This window comes from Tympanuchus pallidicinctus, unplaced genomic scaffold (genome assembly GCF_026119805.1).
Source record: "Tympanuchus pallidicinctus isolate F22 unplaced genomic scaffold, pur_lepc_1.0 scaffold22, whole genome shotgun sequence".
Taxonomy (NCBI): domain Eukaryota; kingdom Metazoa; phylum Chordata; class Aves; order Galliformes; family Phasianidae; genus Tympanuchus; species Tympanuchus pallidicinctus.
Genome location: NW_026294739.1, coordinates 27425668 through 27442284, shown reverse-complemented (window position 1 = coordinate 27442284; position 16617 = coordinate 27425668). Strand labels below are relative to the sequence as shown.

At 42.6% G+C, this 16617-nt stretch overlaps 1 protein-coding gene across 1 annotated transcript; it reads left to right on the top strand.

The window, feature by feature from the left end:
• The first annotated feature begins 6692 nt into the window (after positions 1-6692).
• On the top strand, positions 6693-16444 carry HSD17B2 (hydroxysteroid 17-beta dehydrogenase 2). Its single transcript, XM_052685890.1, has 5 exons — positions 6693-7067; positions 10607-10819; positions 10961-11146; positions 13306-13443; positions 14566-16444. The coding sequence occupies exons 1-5, from the start codon at positions 6809-6811 to the stop codon at positions 14922-14924; spliced, it is 1155 nt and encodes a 384-aa protein (XP_052541850.1). The 5' UTR covers positions 6693-6808; the 3' UTR covers positions 14925-16444.
• The last annotated feature ends 173 nt before the right edge of the window (positions 16445-16617 follow it).

Below are 16617 nucleotides of genomic sequence, written 5' to 3'. Positions count from 1 at the left end.
TGGAACAGCCTCTCCTTATTTTGTACAACTTTTTTTCAGACTACATCATTTGATCAAAAGCAGTAGTGATCATCAGTTCTTTGTCACCAGATAAAAGGGCAAGAACTTTTACACTTCTACATGATATTGGAATTCTAATTCAATAGCACCAAGATAGATTTGACCCGCGTTTTTACTTTATTTAAAAATAAAATAAAAACCCAGTTTAAGGGAAGCAAGAATTGCTCATAGGCTGCTACTTGCAAATCCTGGTCTCAGTCTATAGATTGGATCATAAAGTTAAATTGAATACCAGAATATTTAACAAGTAACATAAAATCCTTGAGAGTTGGAAATACTCGCTGCTTTAAAATGTTATAACTCAGAAAATAAAAGAAAATTGAAAACTTGTATCAGCTCATTATTAATAGTCATGGAGATACAAAGCCGCCTTCGATATCTGTGCATAGCACTGTGAAGTTAATAGAAACCATCTCACACATCTGAAAACTTCCCTAAAAACACTTCTAGAAGAGTTGTTAGGTGTGAACTGTCTAATTACATTCCAGCTTGTTAGAGTATAAATCCCAGAGCTGAGAACACCCTCAGGTTGTGCATGTGACTTTGCAGAGGTTATTGCTCTTCAGCAGTACAGCCACAGCTCAGCAGCTGCCTTCTGCTCACTCTGTGCATCCTGCGTAGAGTTCTGTTCCCAGACACATTTGTTCATTGTAGAGGTGGTGTCCCGAGTTGCAGCAAATGAAAAAGCAAACGAATGCATTATGGAGAACAGGTTCTCCTAACGCTGTGGTCATTGAGGTGGGTTAATGATGTGGGCTATAGATCGCTGTTAATTGTAATAATTGTATCCGTAAGTTTATATATATATATATATATTCTGGGGGCAAGATGCAGGACCTGTATGCCATCTGACATTTTTGACAAGCTCTCCAGAATTAATCTGTCTAGGAAATGCTGTGATCAGCTTAATTATGGAAAGGCTGCATCTGTGCTCAAAGCTGTTGAGAGATGGAAGAAAGTAAAAATGTCCACTAGGGTTGATTGACTGCTTTCAGTCTGATGAATAAAGACAGATGGTTACTAGTTATTTTTCCTTAATGGATTCTGGAGCTCCGTTTGGTGGATGAATTAAAGTTATAGGTCCCAAATCTGCCTTTGAAGCTACATGTGCATAGCTCTTGGTGATTCAAGCAAAGTTTGCATGCGATCAACCATGAGAGAGGCTTGCCCTAAGGCTTTCATAAACATTCTTAAAAAGCAGATTTGGACTAAAAAAATAAAGCCATGTGACAGTTTACAGTATTAATAAAATAAATTGCAGCTCAGGAATGAATCTCATGCAGGGAGTGATTTGTTTGGTGCACATGTGTACTGATTCCCATAGAATCTGTGCCCCTCCTGGGGCTTGGCAGTGTTTTAATACTGGCTGCAAAACATGGAGACATCCATAGAGGTGGCACTTGAAAACTGTTTCACCTAGAAAGTGCAGGGAATAATTTTAGGGTGTGTATTCATTTGCATGAATCCATTAGGGCATATCAGATCTGTGTGGAGAGGATCTTTCTGACAGGCTCTAACTCTGCAGGCTTGCACATTTAGATACATGCATCTGAATGTTTATGTTCTTTACTGGTGCACGATGTCAATGTTTATCTTTAAGAATTCACACAAGTGTGGGTGTGGGTTCTCAGGAAGTGTTTAAACCTAATAAGCATTTGGAGCCTTGGAAGCTATTAAATCATCTGATGAATTTTATATAAGCAAATAGTCACAGTGATTTTAATGGGAGAAGATACAATTACAAGCCGACAATTTTTGAGTCAGGATTTAAGGTTACTCCACCAAATAAAACATCTGAGATAGTATAATGAAGAGAAATACAACACAGAACAAAATGACGTTTATCGTAAGATTTTCCACAGTTAGCTGCTTGTCTAGAGAAAAAATGAGGTTTAGCTAAAATACTGCCTGCCACAGATCCATCAAAACCTCCCCCAGACCCCAAAAAGGACCTTGAGTTGTCATCTAGCCTGTCCCCTGCTCCAAAGGAGGAACATCCATCACTGACAGCAGTTGCAGCAGTTCACCAGCAGCACAGACATCACTGAGAAGCCGCAGGAATGCCCTTCAGATCAGCAACATCGAAGGAGAAATGGGTGGCATTCGGTATGTAGCAAACACATTCAATCAAAGCAGCAATGTAAGCCATTGATTAAACACAGACTGAGGTCGTGCTTCCTCAACAGGAAAAATGCATGGCTTTGTGTTCCCAAAGCGAGGGACTCGTCCTTCAAGTGGCAGAAAGCAGAAATGCTTTTAGGGCAGGTGGCACTTTGTCATGGTTGATCACTTAATGATTTTTGAATCATCTTTCCTTTTTCATCTCTTTTCATTTCCGTGTGCACCTCAAACTCTGAGGAAATGCTAAAAAGGAATGAATTCTGTTTAGAGGAGAAGTTGTCAAGAGTATGCAGATGGATGGAAGGTGCATCACAGATCACAGAATCATAGGACCATCAAGGTTGGAAAGGCCACCAAGATCACGTAGTCCAACCATGCTGTAGGGCCCAGATTTCAGTGGGAACTAATGATCTACTGTGGTCATTGGAAGCCCTGCTGTGCTGGGACTGCTGTAATTCCATCACTAAAGTTATCTGTCTTAGCGACTCGGTTTGTTTGCTCTTGCTTTATATCACTTTTGATTATCTGTGCCTAATTTTCAGTGTGCTTCCTTAATGAATTTAATTGTGGTGAAAATTATGTGACTTCTGTGTGGGTGGAGAGGAAAAGTTACAGAAAAAAGATGCAAAGAGTATTTTTTGCTGTTGAAGTGCTCGTAGGGTCTATATGACCTATGGTTAAGAAACTCTCCATAGTAAGGTGAGGGAAATCTTGGCTGCTCCTGAAGCACCAGCAAAATAAAACAAGAAGGCTGTGTGAAAGGTGGAAATTCTTTGTATTCTGGGCTCACAGATGCTACCATTAAGTTCACGAAGGCAGTGCCAGGGAAATGGAAGGAATAGAGTTCATATCATAAAAATATAGTTGGGAAAACAAACTAATCTTCCAATCCAGAGTACAGCTTACATCCTTATTGATCCTAAACTGAGGCACAGTGCAAAGGGGATTTTAGGGAAGGCTCTGTTGCTGTCAGAGAAGTGGGCTGAGATAAACTGATACTTCTCTAACACTGGTGGTTCAGTGAAAGCCGTTTCATGATAGTGGTGACAGAAGAAAGGCAGGCAAGTGTCATTTCTCATGTGGATGATGTAGAGATGATTCCTGGCTGACTCCCTTAAGATACCTAATTGCCTTTATTTTTTAATTATTCCATCCTCTTTTGGAAAGATAGCGGCATTTTCTTAGATAAAAAATGACTTATTTTGGAAAGAGTGCAATCCTCTTTCAACTGTTCTTGAAAGAAACAGTAGAAAACATCCTTTGCAAATTATTTCTCTGATTAGAGATGTTTTGTCTATTGCAGAAAATTTACAGAGGTTGAATGGAGTTCATGCTAATAGCAAGGCAGAACTTACAGCCTATGGCTGTATGACCCTCTGCTTCACAGGTACAGCTGCTGCAGGCACTGAATTCACATGAGAAATTCATTCAGGCTGCAATTGCTTTTTTTGATGGTCATATAAAGCTAAGGTATGCATGGTGTGGGTACCTGCCAAAAGAATCTGTAAGTCCTGGCTACAGAAGTTGCTCACTCTGAGGTTCTTGTACTTGAGAAAGTTAACAGGAGATTTATCTGAGGGAGTTATTGTTGTTATTATTATCATAACCATCACTAGCTATAGCACTTTTAGGTTTTGTGGATGAGCTGCAACTACTTCTTCACTGCCATGTGATCTTAAGGGATCACCACCTATGTCTGAATTCTCAGTTTTTACAATTATAATTACTGTGTTTCTAAAGACAATATTTCCAGTAACTAAGAGGTATTTCTTGATTTTCCATAATACATACCTCTTTCTACAGGAATAATTTTCCCTGTGGTCTACGATCTCAATAGTTGACGACAAAGCAGAGGTTACACAGCATTATTTCCAGATGCACATAACCCTTTTTTGCACTGTTCAGTACACGTCTGTGCTTTCAGAGATCTTAATTCACAAAGGTACTTGGCTATACTCCTAGCTTTAGGCAGTTGAACAGTTCCATTGTCTTTACTGGGATAAGTGCTGTGTTTTGAGTTGAGTGCATGAAGAGACAGAGAATTTGCTGAAGGCAAAAGGTTATCTCAGCCTTTGTATAGGAGTTTGGTAATATTTGTAAGTACCAAGTCTTTTTGCCCAAATAAGTTTTGTGTAGGAAAGTTCACTAATTTCCACATCCAGACTGTAAGCCTGAAAGTGCTTGTACAGCCATTAAATCCACTGTATGTAATCCAAATGTATGGAGTCTCAGAAGCTGTAGTCAATCAAAGTAAATCATTTCATATTATTGCTACTCATATATGTATTTAATCCTGAACAACATCTTCCTGTCTCATTTAATGATTAATTTGGTGAAACAAATTCTGAAGTATTTTCTGCTGGAATTATTTTCCAGACAAGAAGTGCCCTGCAGAACATGAAATGGAGCTGCAAATGTGCACAAAGCATGTGAAGCAGGGGCACTTGGCAGTGATAGGCATCTTCTTTTGCCATCAATTAATTGCCCTTCAAAAATGGTCACTTAGCATGAAGATTTGTACAGTGGGCATGCTTGACCCCCACTTCTATTCTGCTGTTTGACATCTGCGTGGGCTGACTGTGCAAGCAGTGTTCAGACTTCAGAATAGGTAGGGTTCTGGGGCATAAGGGGACAGGACACTGAGCTATGGTGTGACGGCTCTGGAAAGCTAGGAAGAAGGATAAATATCCTGGCAAAGAAAGAGAGTCAATTTAGCTCAAAATCAATTAGCCCAATCCATCCTCTTTGTAAGATGGAGCCCCATCCTCATCAGCAAAACTGTCAAGAAGGAGGGGAGGTAAGGATGAATATTCACAGCATAAGTAGGCACAGCACAGAGAAATAGGAAATTATGCAAACTCAGTTGCAGTCCTGTGTTGATGTACAGCTGTGAGGAGCAGAGACACATTGAAATCAAACAGAGGAATGTGAGTGCTTTCTTGAAATGGACGGGGGCATGAGATGGTAAAACTTTGCTCACTGCAAAAACTGTGCTGAAAAATCAAGCTGCAATCTGCCTGTGCTGGTGCTGGAGAACGTGCTGAGTGTACCTGAGGTGGGTTCTCCACGTTAACACGTCTCAGCCATTTCTAGATCATTCCCTTCTTTCAGGGAAGTCCTTTAGTGACTTGCCCCAGGTGTGAACCATGTATGCATTTGATTTTATTCCCCCACTACCGGGTGAGCACGTGGCCAGCCTCATTAAAAGTTGCCCCAAGGCCTTCAGTGCTTCTATCTTGCATTCAAAATACAGATTCAGCATTACTTCAGACACAGACCCCCCACTCATTCTGCACCTCGGTGGGCACAGACGGGAGTTGTGACAGCACAGTGCTGTGCCAAAACCTGAGCTCGTGTATCCTCCAGCGTGTGAGCTGATGCTTTCACTGCTGCCACATCGGCGGCCACCTAAATCACACTGTAAAGACCAGTCAGTGAGGAAAACCAGAATTCTCCAAGGAAATCTTTGCAAAGAGAGTAGGGTAGAGCTGACTTATGGGCCACCATGCTAATAAAAGCAGAAGCAGCAAATGGCAGAGGTGAGTGAGAATAGGTCGCATTTTGTGAGAGTGTTGCGGTGGAAGGGTGGGTGGATGAGTGCTCAGAGTGCAGTGAATGACGAGCAGACCTCATCTGGGTGATGTTCCTTTAAGAAAGTGACCTCATCTCTAATGTAAACTGCATATAGAGGTATGTAAACGTTTTTACTGGCTGTAAAAATTTACAGTCAATAGATTTACCATCCCATAAAACCACAGAGGAATAACGGAATGGAAACATGCCTGTGTCCCATGCTAGGTCTGTGCCCTGAGCTTCCACCTCCCTGTGTCTGAAGCAGGGCTGTCTGCAAATAGCTGCATCCTATGGGCTGGTTGTGATCTCAGACCAGTTAGCAAGGTCTGTTACAGAGATAACATGCCTGAAGTGCATTTCACGCCTTGTAGCTGGATGACTGTTACAACACCCTTTTCTTTTTTAAACAACCTTCAGAGTACACCACCATAGATGTCAGATCTCTCAAATACAGTGAATTGTTTGCATGTGTATTTTTGGCTTGCTTAGGGTATGGAAGGGATACTTCCTGCTTTAATCAACATTAATGGAGCCGGGCTGAGAGCTCCCCACAGGTGTGCCATATGTCATTGCTTAACTTGATGGCAGCACCACCTGTGCCATCCTACCCTGCCATTCCCCATCACACCCAACTCCTCAGAAACTACACCCAAAGTTTTCATATGGTTTCATCCCAGTAAATCAAGCAGGTTTTTTTTTTTTTTTTTTTTTTTTTTTTTTTTTTAACATCTCTAGGGAAATGCACTTTAAGGACACACAGAGCATATGGTGGGGAATTTTTTCCCGAAGCCAAGTGCTTGCTGCATCATGTCCATTCCCACTGCTGTCAATCATTACCCAGCCAGCACATTATGCAGAAGGTGGAGCTGTCAGACAGTAGGAATAAAAGGTAAGAAAAGCCAGAAGGCTCCTGCTTGTTGCAGATGCCAAGGGTGAGTGAGATTATGTCAAACCTTTACAGTCCCCTCTCCCCGCCCCACCCCTCACCCTGCCCCTATATAAGTGGGCTGCAACCACCAGCACCTACTCTGCCTTCCTGCCTGGTGCCTGGGTGATGGATGTTCTCCCCAGCAGCCCCTTGGGATGGCTCTGTGTGGCCATCCCTGTGCTTTTTGGGCTTTGCTTGGCCAAGAGGAGATACAAAGCCCATGTGCTGCTCCGAATTGTGCTGCCTGCCTTGCTGGGACTGCTGTGTGTGGCCGTGCTGGGCATGTGCTGGGGGCTCATAGTGTTCTGCAGTACATGGCTCAGCTGTTCGATATACCTGGATGCAGGGCCACTACCTGTGGGTGACAAAGCCGTGCTCATCACAGGTAAGGGGCTCGGGGAACAAAGATGGGCTTTGCATGATGGTGTGCTGGAAAAGTTTCTGCTCTTCAGGTTGGAATTCTCTGAAATGTGTGCTTATAGGCAGTGCTTCTAGTCTCTTCTTGTTTTACTTGATTTTCTGGACTTGTTTTCTTTCTTTTTTCCTCGTTCTGAACTTAAGTAAAAAAACATCTTAACAGATGCCATTATTTTAAGTATTTCATTTAATCCTTACAAGTAGCTTTTCAGATATGCTTGTGAAAATGTCTGGTTGGAAAGAAAGCCCACGAGAATACTTACAATGGGCTAATTGTTGAGGAGAGATGTTAATTTCTGGGAGCCCTCAAAAGACTCCACTCATGCCTTACTTCAATTTGCTGCACTGGATGCTGAGGTACCGCTGTCTTCTGATGCACTGTGTACACTGTGCCTGTAATTCAGGGCACTGCTTTGGTGCTGTCTCTATGACACAAAGTGTGTTTAGGAGTGAGTGATTTGCCCCCCTGGCAGGGGAAGCTCGGAGCTAATGACTTCACTCTGAGCTACTCAGAACCCCCTTTGTTTTTCAGGGGTGGCATTTTTGTAGTTTTGTGGCTGTACTCTTGTTTCTTCTGAGACTTTCAGTGTTGCTGTCTGTGTTAATTAGTCTTCTGAAGTGGAAAGCCCACCTACTCGTTCTTGCACTAACTTTAAAAAACAAAACAAAACACTTTTTTTCTGCTTTTCCCTATGGAAAGCTGAGTCAAGTCGCTTTGGATGATTGAGCTATTTATTATAGTATTTCACTTTGTTTTATAGGGACTCCTGGAGGTAATTTACAGCTCCCTGACAGCACTGCTGTGGGGATTAAATACAGAACTTGGAGCACAGGGCAAGCATGGGATTTCCTCTCTTTCTTTCACAGCCAGGGTGAAGAGGGACCCTGGGCATGGGAAGGGGCAGTGCTGCTCTGTGTGAGCTGTCAAATCAGCAGTTCTTCAGGGAACACTTCAGAGCTTATCTCTAAAGGGCCAGAGTTAAAACAGTACCAGGCAGGGAAGAGCTCAGGGTTATGATGCAGCGACTATCTGCTTTCTTTGTACCTGTGCTGCAACTGTCCCAAACAAATGCAAGTTCAGACACCTCTGGCAGATGATGCAGCTGCAGAAGCTCTTCTGGGTCTTCTTGAATCCAGATGGTATGCAATCAATCAGACCCTCCTCAATCAAAATGAAAGTTTTAATCAATGCGATTCCCAGTTGCTCTGCCTGCAGCGCTTACCACCCTCCCCCAGCTTTTGTGAGAGAAGACACAGGTGCACAGTGCCCTTAAATCAATTTTGGGTCCTTTTCTCCAGTTTAGAAGAGACCTGAGGCAGGTATTTCATGGGAAATGATTTCCTTGCACCATCCATCCCTGTATGGAGTGCTGCAGCTGCCCCATGTTGCCCACGGCTGCCTCTGGGTGGAGCACACGGTGACCTCAGTGCTTCTCTAGGGGCTTTCAGATGTGGTTCTGGTCATCGTGTGCTGCTGCTGTTTGTAATTCACACCAGCAACTTGCCAGCCTGGTTGTCCAAATGCCCTTTCACACAAGCAGCTGCAGGTGTGTGAGCAGTCTGAAACACAGATGGAACATTTCCATTTACCCTCATGCTGGGACTGAGTGCTTTGCTGTCTGCAGCTGTGGCCCCAGGCACAACTGGGTTTTATAGACCCAAACTGAAGATGCAGGGTGGCAGGATTGTGAAATTCTTGCCTTGATTTTTTTGTGTGTGTTGAGTGGGATGAACTACTCCAGCTCAGTTGGTGTTTCCATTCCTGGGGAAATGGTGCCCTGTGTTCATGATGCTCAGGGTGAGTTGAAGAGAAGTTCTTAGTAATGACTTGGTTGCAGTCTATACTGACTTCCTCTCTTAAAGCAAGTTTTCTAGTGATTCACAGATGGCTGTTTTGTTTGTGGGGAAAATCTCTAATTCCTCTGCTCGCTCCCCAATTCAAGCTGTGTTGTAGGGCTTTTTCTTGTGGAATATGCAGCTCCATGTCTGTGTCCCTACTGGAGAGGATGGAGGAGTTGAGATTTGAGCCAGAAATCTAATTCTCAGCAGAAGAGAGAAAGACAGAGCACCCCTGCTTAACCAGAAATCCATCACGTCTTTGAGGTATCTGCAGGCCTCCTCATGTTTCCTAGGGATTTCCAGGAATGTAGATTTGTTCATTTCTTCCAGACCAGGGCTGTGAGAAGTGAAATGTGATGGATGTCATGGTCTGGTACATTGTCAACAAATGGTGGATTTCAAAAATGCCAGAAAGCATTCTTTAAAGAAGGGATTCAACAGAGCATGAGTAATTTGTTTCAACATCTCGTGCTGATTGATCCAAGCACTGAGTACATGTTTCTTCCAAATCACCTGGAATTAATTTCTTTTCCACCTTTCAGTACTAAAGTCTCATGTAGGAGATAAAGCCCAGAAATAGAGATCTAGCATGAGTTAAGATGAGTCTCCTTGGCACTCAAGCTCTGTTGACTGAGGATTATGAGTGCAGGAGCTGGTCCATTATCAATGGTTGTAATAACTGCCTTTGTGTACAGGAATTGCAGATTAACCCTCGTAGCTTTCTGGTAAGGTTACATGGGGAGACTTGCCCTCCTTTGGAAATGAGGAAAAGGCAAAAATCCAACTGAAGTCCCATCCCTTTGTTTCACGTGAGGGTTTCCACCCATGCTGCAAATGGCTTTGGAAGTTGGGCTTACTCAGTGGGAGGATCTGTATGAGCCTGATTGTTGCTGTGTACTTACGTTAGTGATGTCTTGTGCATTTGGCAGTTTGTTGCTTTATATGTAAATGTAAGCATTTACAAAGTTTAGGAATATGTCTGATACTAGAGAAGATTAAAAAAAAAAAATAAATCTGATGCAAGTTTGCACAAATCAAATAGCTGGTGTAACTTGGTTTAGCCTAAAAATGCCTTTCTGGAGTTTCGTTAAGGCTTGAAAGCTTTGAATCCTTTTGCAGCTAAAGACAAAGTTGCTTAGCTTTAGCTTGGTGGTAGCCTGCGGCTGAAAGTATTCATCAGAATGATTCAGAGGGTAGATATTTGAATAAAACAACACAACTTCTTGAATTAAGATATATAATTCAATTGAATTGCAATGCCCTATATAATGCTTTGTCCAGATGAGATTTCACATTAAAATCTGGATTTTTTTTTTTTTCTAGGTACTTTCTTATCAGGTTTCAGTTTGTGTTCTGTATTAAATCAACTTTATTTCTTCTGTGTGTAAGGAATGAGTCTTAAAATCTCTGTGGGACAGAGTAAGCAGTTACTCTCAGCTCTGAGTGAGGAGAGGATGTTCTGTTGGTATTTACTGAACATATGAAGGACCAGCTTCTCACCTCTTTACACTCTCTGCTCTCTTTCTGCTCTCATGCATCTCAGTCATTTCCTTTCATCTTCCTTTTGGTTACATCTGTATGCGGTTTCAATCAGAGCTGCCTCCCTCTGTGTTAGTGGTGATGATGACTTAGACTTGAAGTGTCTTCTCTGTCCTTGGGTTCTTTCAGGAAGTGACTCTGGGATTGGACACGCGTTGGCCAAATACCTGGATAACCTGGGGTTCACTGTGTTTGCTGGAGTTTTGAACAAGGATGGTCCTGGAGCTGAGGAGCTGAGGCGGACCTGTTCCCAGAGGCTCTCTCTCCTACAGCTGGACATAACCAATCCCACCCAAGTCAAGGAAGCCTACCTGCAAGTCTCAGAGAAAGTGCAAAACACAGGTACAGCTTTTGTGGCATTGTATGGGATACTAACCTGTCTCTTACCTGTTGGCTTCATCGTGTCTTACGTATGCAGGTTATTTCCACCCCAAAGTCTGTGGCAGCTAAGGCGTGTGTATTTTTGTTTTCTCCTATTCCCAGGGCTCTGGGGAGTTGTGAACAACGCAGGCATCCTGGGCTTCCTTGCTGATGGTGAGCTGCTGCCTATGAACACATACAGGCAGTGCATGGAGGTGAACTTCTTTGGGGCTGTAGAGGTGTCCAAGACCTTCCTGCCACTACTGCGGAAATCCCAGGGGAGGCTCGTGAACATGTCCAGCATGACAGGTGAGCTGAGTGAGAGCACCAAGGGAGGGTCTGGTACAGAGGAAAAGCAATTGAGGTCCTTGGCATAAGTGCTGAGGAAGATGTTGGTTGGTCTCGCCCATAGACATGCCCAAGGAATTAGTACTTAGGTAATCAGTGCAGGCTTCTGTTGAGTAGGCTGTTTTCAGAAATCAGCCCTTGAAGAGGAGTTTAAAATAATTAAAAAAATAAACTGCTATATAGAACTATAAAACTCTGTTCTTGTGTTGTGGGTGATAGTTGCTGTGAGGGATAGTTCTGATTTTCTTCTAGGAAGATGGGCAATTTTCTAGAACGCATTCCAGTAGAAGTCTGCTAACACCTCAGTTTGTGCACCCTTGAGCCACACCATGGTGATGCCCAAAGGTTTTTTGACTTATGCTAGGACAGGTATTCTTCCACTTAGGCTGGTTACAGCCACCTGCTCAGCTGGGCTATTTTTTTTTTTTTTTTTTTTAATACAGTGGATTGAAATTAAAGTAGAAATAGATTTGGGATAAATCCATGACATTTGCATTTACTATATATGCCTTTATAATATAACCTTCTGTTCTGGGATGACAGCTGAGTTGAAGGTGTAGGAGAGGGGGTAATAGCAGTATCTCATAGCATTCCTGCTCCTCTGCTGTTGGCTCATTTGAAAATGAGACCTGCTAGCACACGATATCATGATGCTGGAAGGTATCCTTGCAAGACCTCTTCAGGGTTTCCCATATCACCTGCTTTCTAATTTTTCCTTTGTCCTGTCTGCTTGGGTTCTCACCTGTGTGCAGTTTGTGTCTACTTGAATCCTGCTGTATTGCCAAGGCATTACCTTCTGCTTGTGGCTTACCTCAAGGATGTGGCATCAGCCTGGCTGTGGCATTGTCATCTTCTTTTTTCAATTCCAGGAATGCTTTTGTACATGCAAACACATCTTAATGGCTCATTGCTAGCAATGAAGTCTTGCTTTTTTTAAATTGTTTTATTAATGAGGGACCATTGCCCTTGCAAGCTCAGAAACAGAGGACAGATCTGCTTTCTGAACACCCAAGTGAAGCCTGTATTTTAGGTGTTTTGTGGCAGATGTCTTGATTCTTGGCACAAGTCCTCAAGCTGTCTTGCAGGGATAAACAGATCTTTCCTATTCTGAATAATTTGCTGTTAAAGGAGTTAATAATGACCTTGCTTAAACTATAGATGTTCACAGATGTTCTGATTTGGGTAAATAGCTTCCTCTCAACGTGGGGTCTGAGGGTCCTTTGGTAAAACATTAGCAGAAAAGTTAGTGAGGTCTGATTGTGCTGAGCCTATTCCTGCCTGCAGAGAGCTACATTAACTGGATTTGAGGTTACCCTGACCTGAGAGGGAGAGCATATGTGATTCAATTGGCTCAAACCAATTGAAACTCATCTTTTTTCAGTTGCATACAGGAGAAAAATTAACGTATGATTGGCCTGACTTCTTTTCCAGGAATGATTCTGCATGTGGAGCTCCTGTAGTATCCTGGTTCTTACAGTTAAAAAACAAAAACCAAAAACCTCAACAAATGGCACCGGTGGCTGATTAGGAAGTTTGCCTACATTCAAAGATTCTCTTTTAAAGCTTCAAATATACTCAGACAGAATGTTATGCCTGAAATGGAGGCTGTCCCAGAGGTTTTGCTGGGCTGCCGATGCAAGCAGGAGTGGTGTGCCTGAGGAAAAGGGGTGCCTGGTTTTGTAAAGCTGGAGTTGAGATTACTTGCTCTGTTATAACTGTAGTTTATAATAGGAGCTTGAAATTCATGCTATTGACAACAGGAATAGCAGTATTAATCTATCCTTTCACTGTTTATATGAAGTAAAGCATTATCTGTGTTTTGGAAACCAGCCGTTGTATTGCATTTGAGGGTAAAGAGTGCTGCAAATTACACTTCATGTTTTCTGCTGTAGATGATATCTTACAAGGAGTTACTGAGCATAAATGCTATAAGCAGCTGCTAATTTACAGCTCGCACTTTTTTTAACCTCCAGAAAGAAATGATTCCCTCACCGACTTGTCTTTAACCTCAGTGAGAGCCACGTAATTCTGGTTGTGCTATAATCTTCCTTTTAAATCACTGAAATAAAGGCTGGAAAGAGCCAGTGTTAAGCTTTATCATGTTTATATTGCTCCTGCAGGAGGCATTCCGCTACCGAGGTATGCTGCATATGGAGCATCAAAGGCAGCTCTGTCCATGTTTTCTGGAGTAATGAGGCAGGAGCTTTCCAAATGGGGAATCAAAGTTGCTGCAATTCATCCATCAGGCTTCAGAACAGGTTGGTGTCTGATGCTTTAGATAGTTCCTGCCTCTCTTTTCCCGCAGTCTCATGTGCTCAAGGAGAGCTCTGAATGAGTCTCAGCACTTTCCTCTTCCTCATGTTGATTACAGAAATTAAGGTGTGTGCACTTTTGACTGCTGCTCCCATCCAGGTCTCATATCTCTGCCTTGTGATCCAGGGCAGAGGGGTGAACTCTTTGCTGTGGAAGTGCTTGAGCAGAGGTCTGTATTAAACAATACTGTAATCTTGTTATACCTTTCAGGTGATAGTGCACAGTTTGTCTTCAGAATCTCTCTGTATCCTCCCTCTGGAAGGGGGGATGGGGGGGGGAGGCCAAAAAAAACCCCCAAACATGCTCAGTACTGCCTACTCAAAGTTCTGGTGACTTCACAAAGAATTCCTATGCCAGTGAAAAGCAAAACATGTATTCTTTTCATAAAAGCTCTCTCCCTTGAATGCTTCCCTTCCCGTGTGACAATGGGCTCTGCCAATATCCCCAGGTTTCTACCTTCAGGAATCTGCTGTACTATTGCCAGACTCTTAGATGGGAACTTCACCTGTCAAGACAAGTCCCAGTGTTGGTGCTGTAAATATTTATTTAAAGATAGGTCTTTATTTGCAGTGCTTAATTCATGATTTATGCAATAAATGCATTGGAAAGCAACTGCTTTCATTCTTACATGATGAAAATAACTTGTTTTAATCTAATACAAGCTTCATTCTTCATGAAACAGGTTATTAAAATACCAGTGCCTCTCATAAGAGAGGCACTGGGCCAACCCGATTTAATCTTGCCCATCTTACTTTGCCTCTCTCTTCTTTCAATGAAATCTCCTATTAATAAACACTAATTAGAAATACCTGTTTAAAAAAAGAGTAAGGACAGAATGACATGGGAGGGAAAAGATACTGCCTCTTTTGAGTAGAGCTGGTAACAGAACAGTGTATTAACACCATGCAGGTGTAACTAACCAGGTGTTTTGCTCTTCCCTTATGCAGTTCAGAACTACTGTGCCTTGGGGCTCAGTGGTGGGGAGTGCTTACTGCCTCAAATCATGGCTTAATTTTTTTTTATAATCAACCCCAAACTCACTTTCAACCACTGCGTTACTGCTGCAGGTATCCAAGGCACATCAGAGCTGTGGGTGAAGCAGGAGAAAGAGCTGGTGGAGCACCTCTCAGTGGACGTGCAGCAGGACTATGGCAGGGACTACCTGCTGGGGCTGAAAAACTACCTGCTGCATATCCCTATGTACTGTGATGTTGACCTCACCCCGGTGCTGAGCTCCATTCTGCATGCACTGCTCGCCAAGCGACCGCACGGCTTGTACACCCCTGGCAAAGGGGCTTATGTGCTGCTCTGCATCTTCTGCTACTTCCCACTCTGGTTCTATGACTTCTTAGTCAGTAAGTCACTGGGACTTGAGTCCGTCCCAAAGGCGCTGAGGGCATCAGAAGCTGAGAATGAGGACCTCTAAGGTATCTACTGGCATTTATCAGATTTGTGATCACTGTGGAAAGAACTCTGTTTTAGGGCTCTGCTAATTGTTGTACTGCCTTTGGTATGTGGAGTTTGAGTCGCCTTGTGAGTGGAGTGAAATCTCTGTGTTAAGGGCAGTGTTCAGGAAAATGGTGAATAAACAGATAGAAAACACAGGAATGGTCTTTCTGGAGTAACTGCAGTGTTTCCCTGTCTGTCTTTGGTGTAAGTTATCTTATGAGGTTATATAGCCCTTGTCTGCTTCAACAACCAATACCAACACGTGGACAGATATCTAACTTGATTTTTAATCTTTTAGTTCACAACCTTTCTAAACCTTAGAAGCTGCATATTCCCATCACTTGAAAGACTTATAAATGTTTAATGTACGTCCTTTTCACTGCAGCTTCAGTATTCCTTTCTCTGTGATTCTCTTGCTGTTGGACCTGAGAAATGATTGACTTTTTTTGCCCAAGTTCTGTGAAGTATTGTTGTGATGTTTATGATGTGTCCTCTCTGGACTGAGCAACACAAATAGCATGGGGGGAGAGGAAATGAACAAAGACAGATGAAGATTTTCACCACGATGCCAAACATCTCTTTCCTGTAGTGTATTACTAATAACAGTGGTGTTGGCTGCTAACTTCATGTCATTGTTTAGCCTATTTTGCTGTTTCTGCTTCTTTATCCGTATTAATTAGTAAATTGATCTCACTTCTCTCTAGATAATACTTTATTCAGTTTTGTGGTTAATGAAGATTCATGATTGTTCACTTTTTCCTGAACACTTGCCTGTTTTTTCCTGTGTTTTCACTTGTCCTGTGAGTCTTGTGCTTTTGGTCACTCCTCCTGAATCCATTTGTGGTTGCCCTCCTCAGCATTCCATAGAACCCTTTCTCACACCTGAAGTTGAGCAGTACTCTGTTTTCCTACCTGGTCCCCTTCTTAGCATCACTTGGCTTTGTAAGGCTGTAATGTTCTGGAACAAGCCCCGTCCCTGAGTTCCCTGTATCTTGCTTTGCTTCCTTTCATGTGATGAAGAGGAAAAGCTGTTATTTTCTGGGCTTTCAATATAGGAGCATTTTTCCTATCCTCATATTCTCATCTTCTGTCATAATCCTACTTATGATTACATAGTCCTGATCAAAATTCAATTAAACTTGTGTTTGTAAACTTCTGTCTCCTTCGTGTACCTCATACAGCAATACCAGACTCTATTTGTGCCCAGAGGATGCTCTGCAGACTTCGCTCGCTGTTTCAATTTGTGTCCTGGTTTGGAAATCCTCCTTTCCTGTACACCTTGTTGTTACTATTGCTCTTATGTATGGTGGCTTTCCTCCTTATATCAGTCCCACTCATAGATGTTTTTTATGCCATCCTTTCAGGAAAGTACAACAACAAATGTTTCTCGCTCAGGAAGTCTATGACTGTTTCAATCTCTGTCCATTTCTACCTTTTATTTACTTCCCAAAACTCTTTGATCTGCCTCAAAATGTACAATAAAATGGATTGCTCTGACTCTTCTGGCTCTGTCTTGACCTTGTATGCTACTGGGGACTGCTACAACCAGCAAGGCTGAATCCTGGCTGTCTTCAGAGTGAGGGAACTGCCTGACACGTCTTGTCTCAGTCCTGGATGGAGGTGTTTGTTTTCCACTTTGCATCAGTTGAGCTATAACTTGGGTTGGCTGG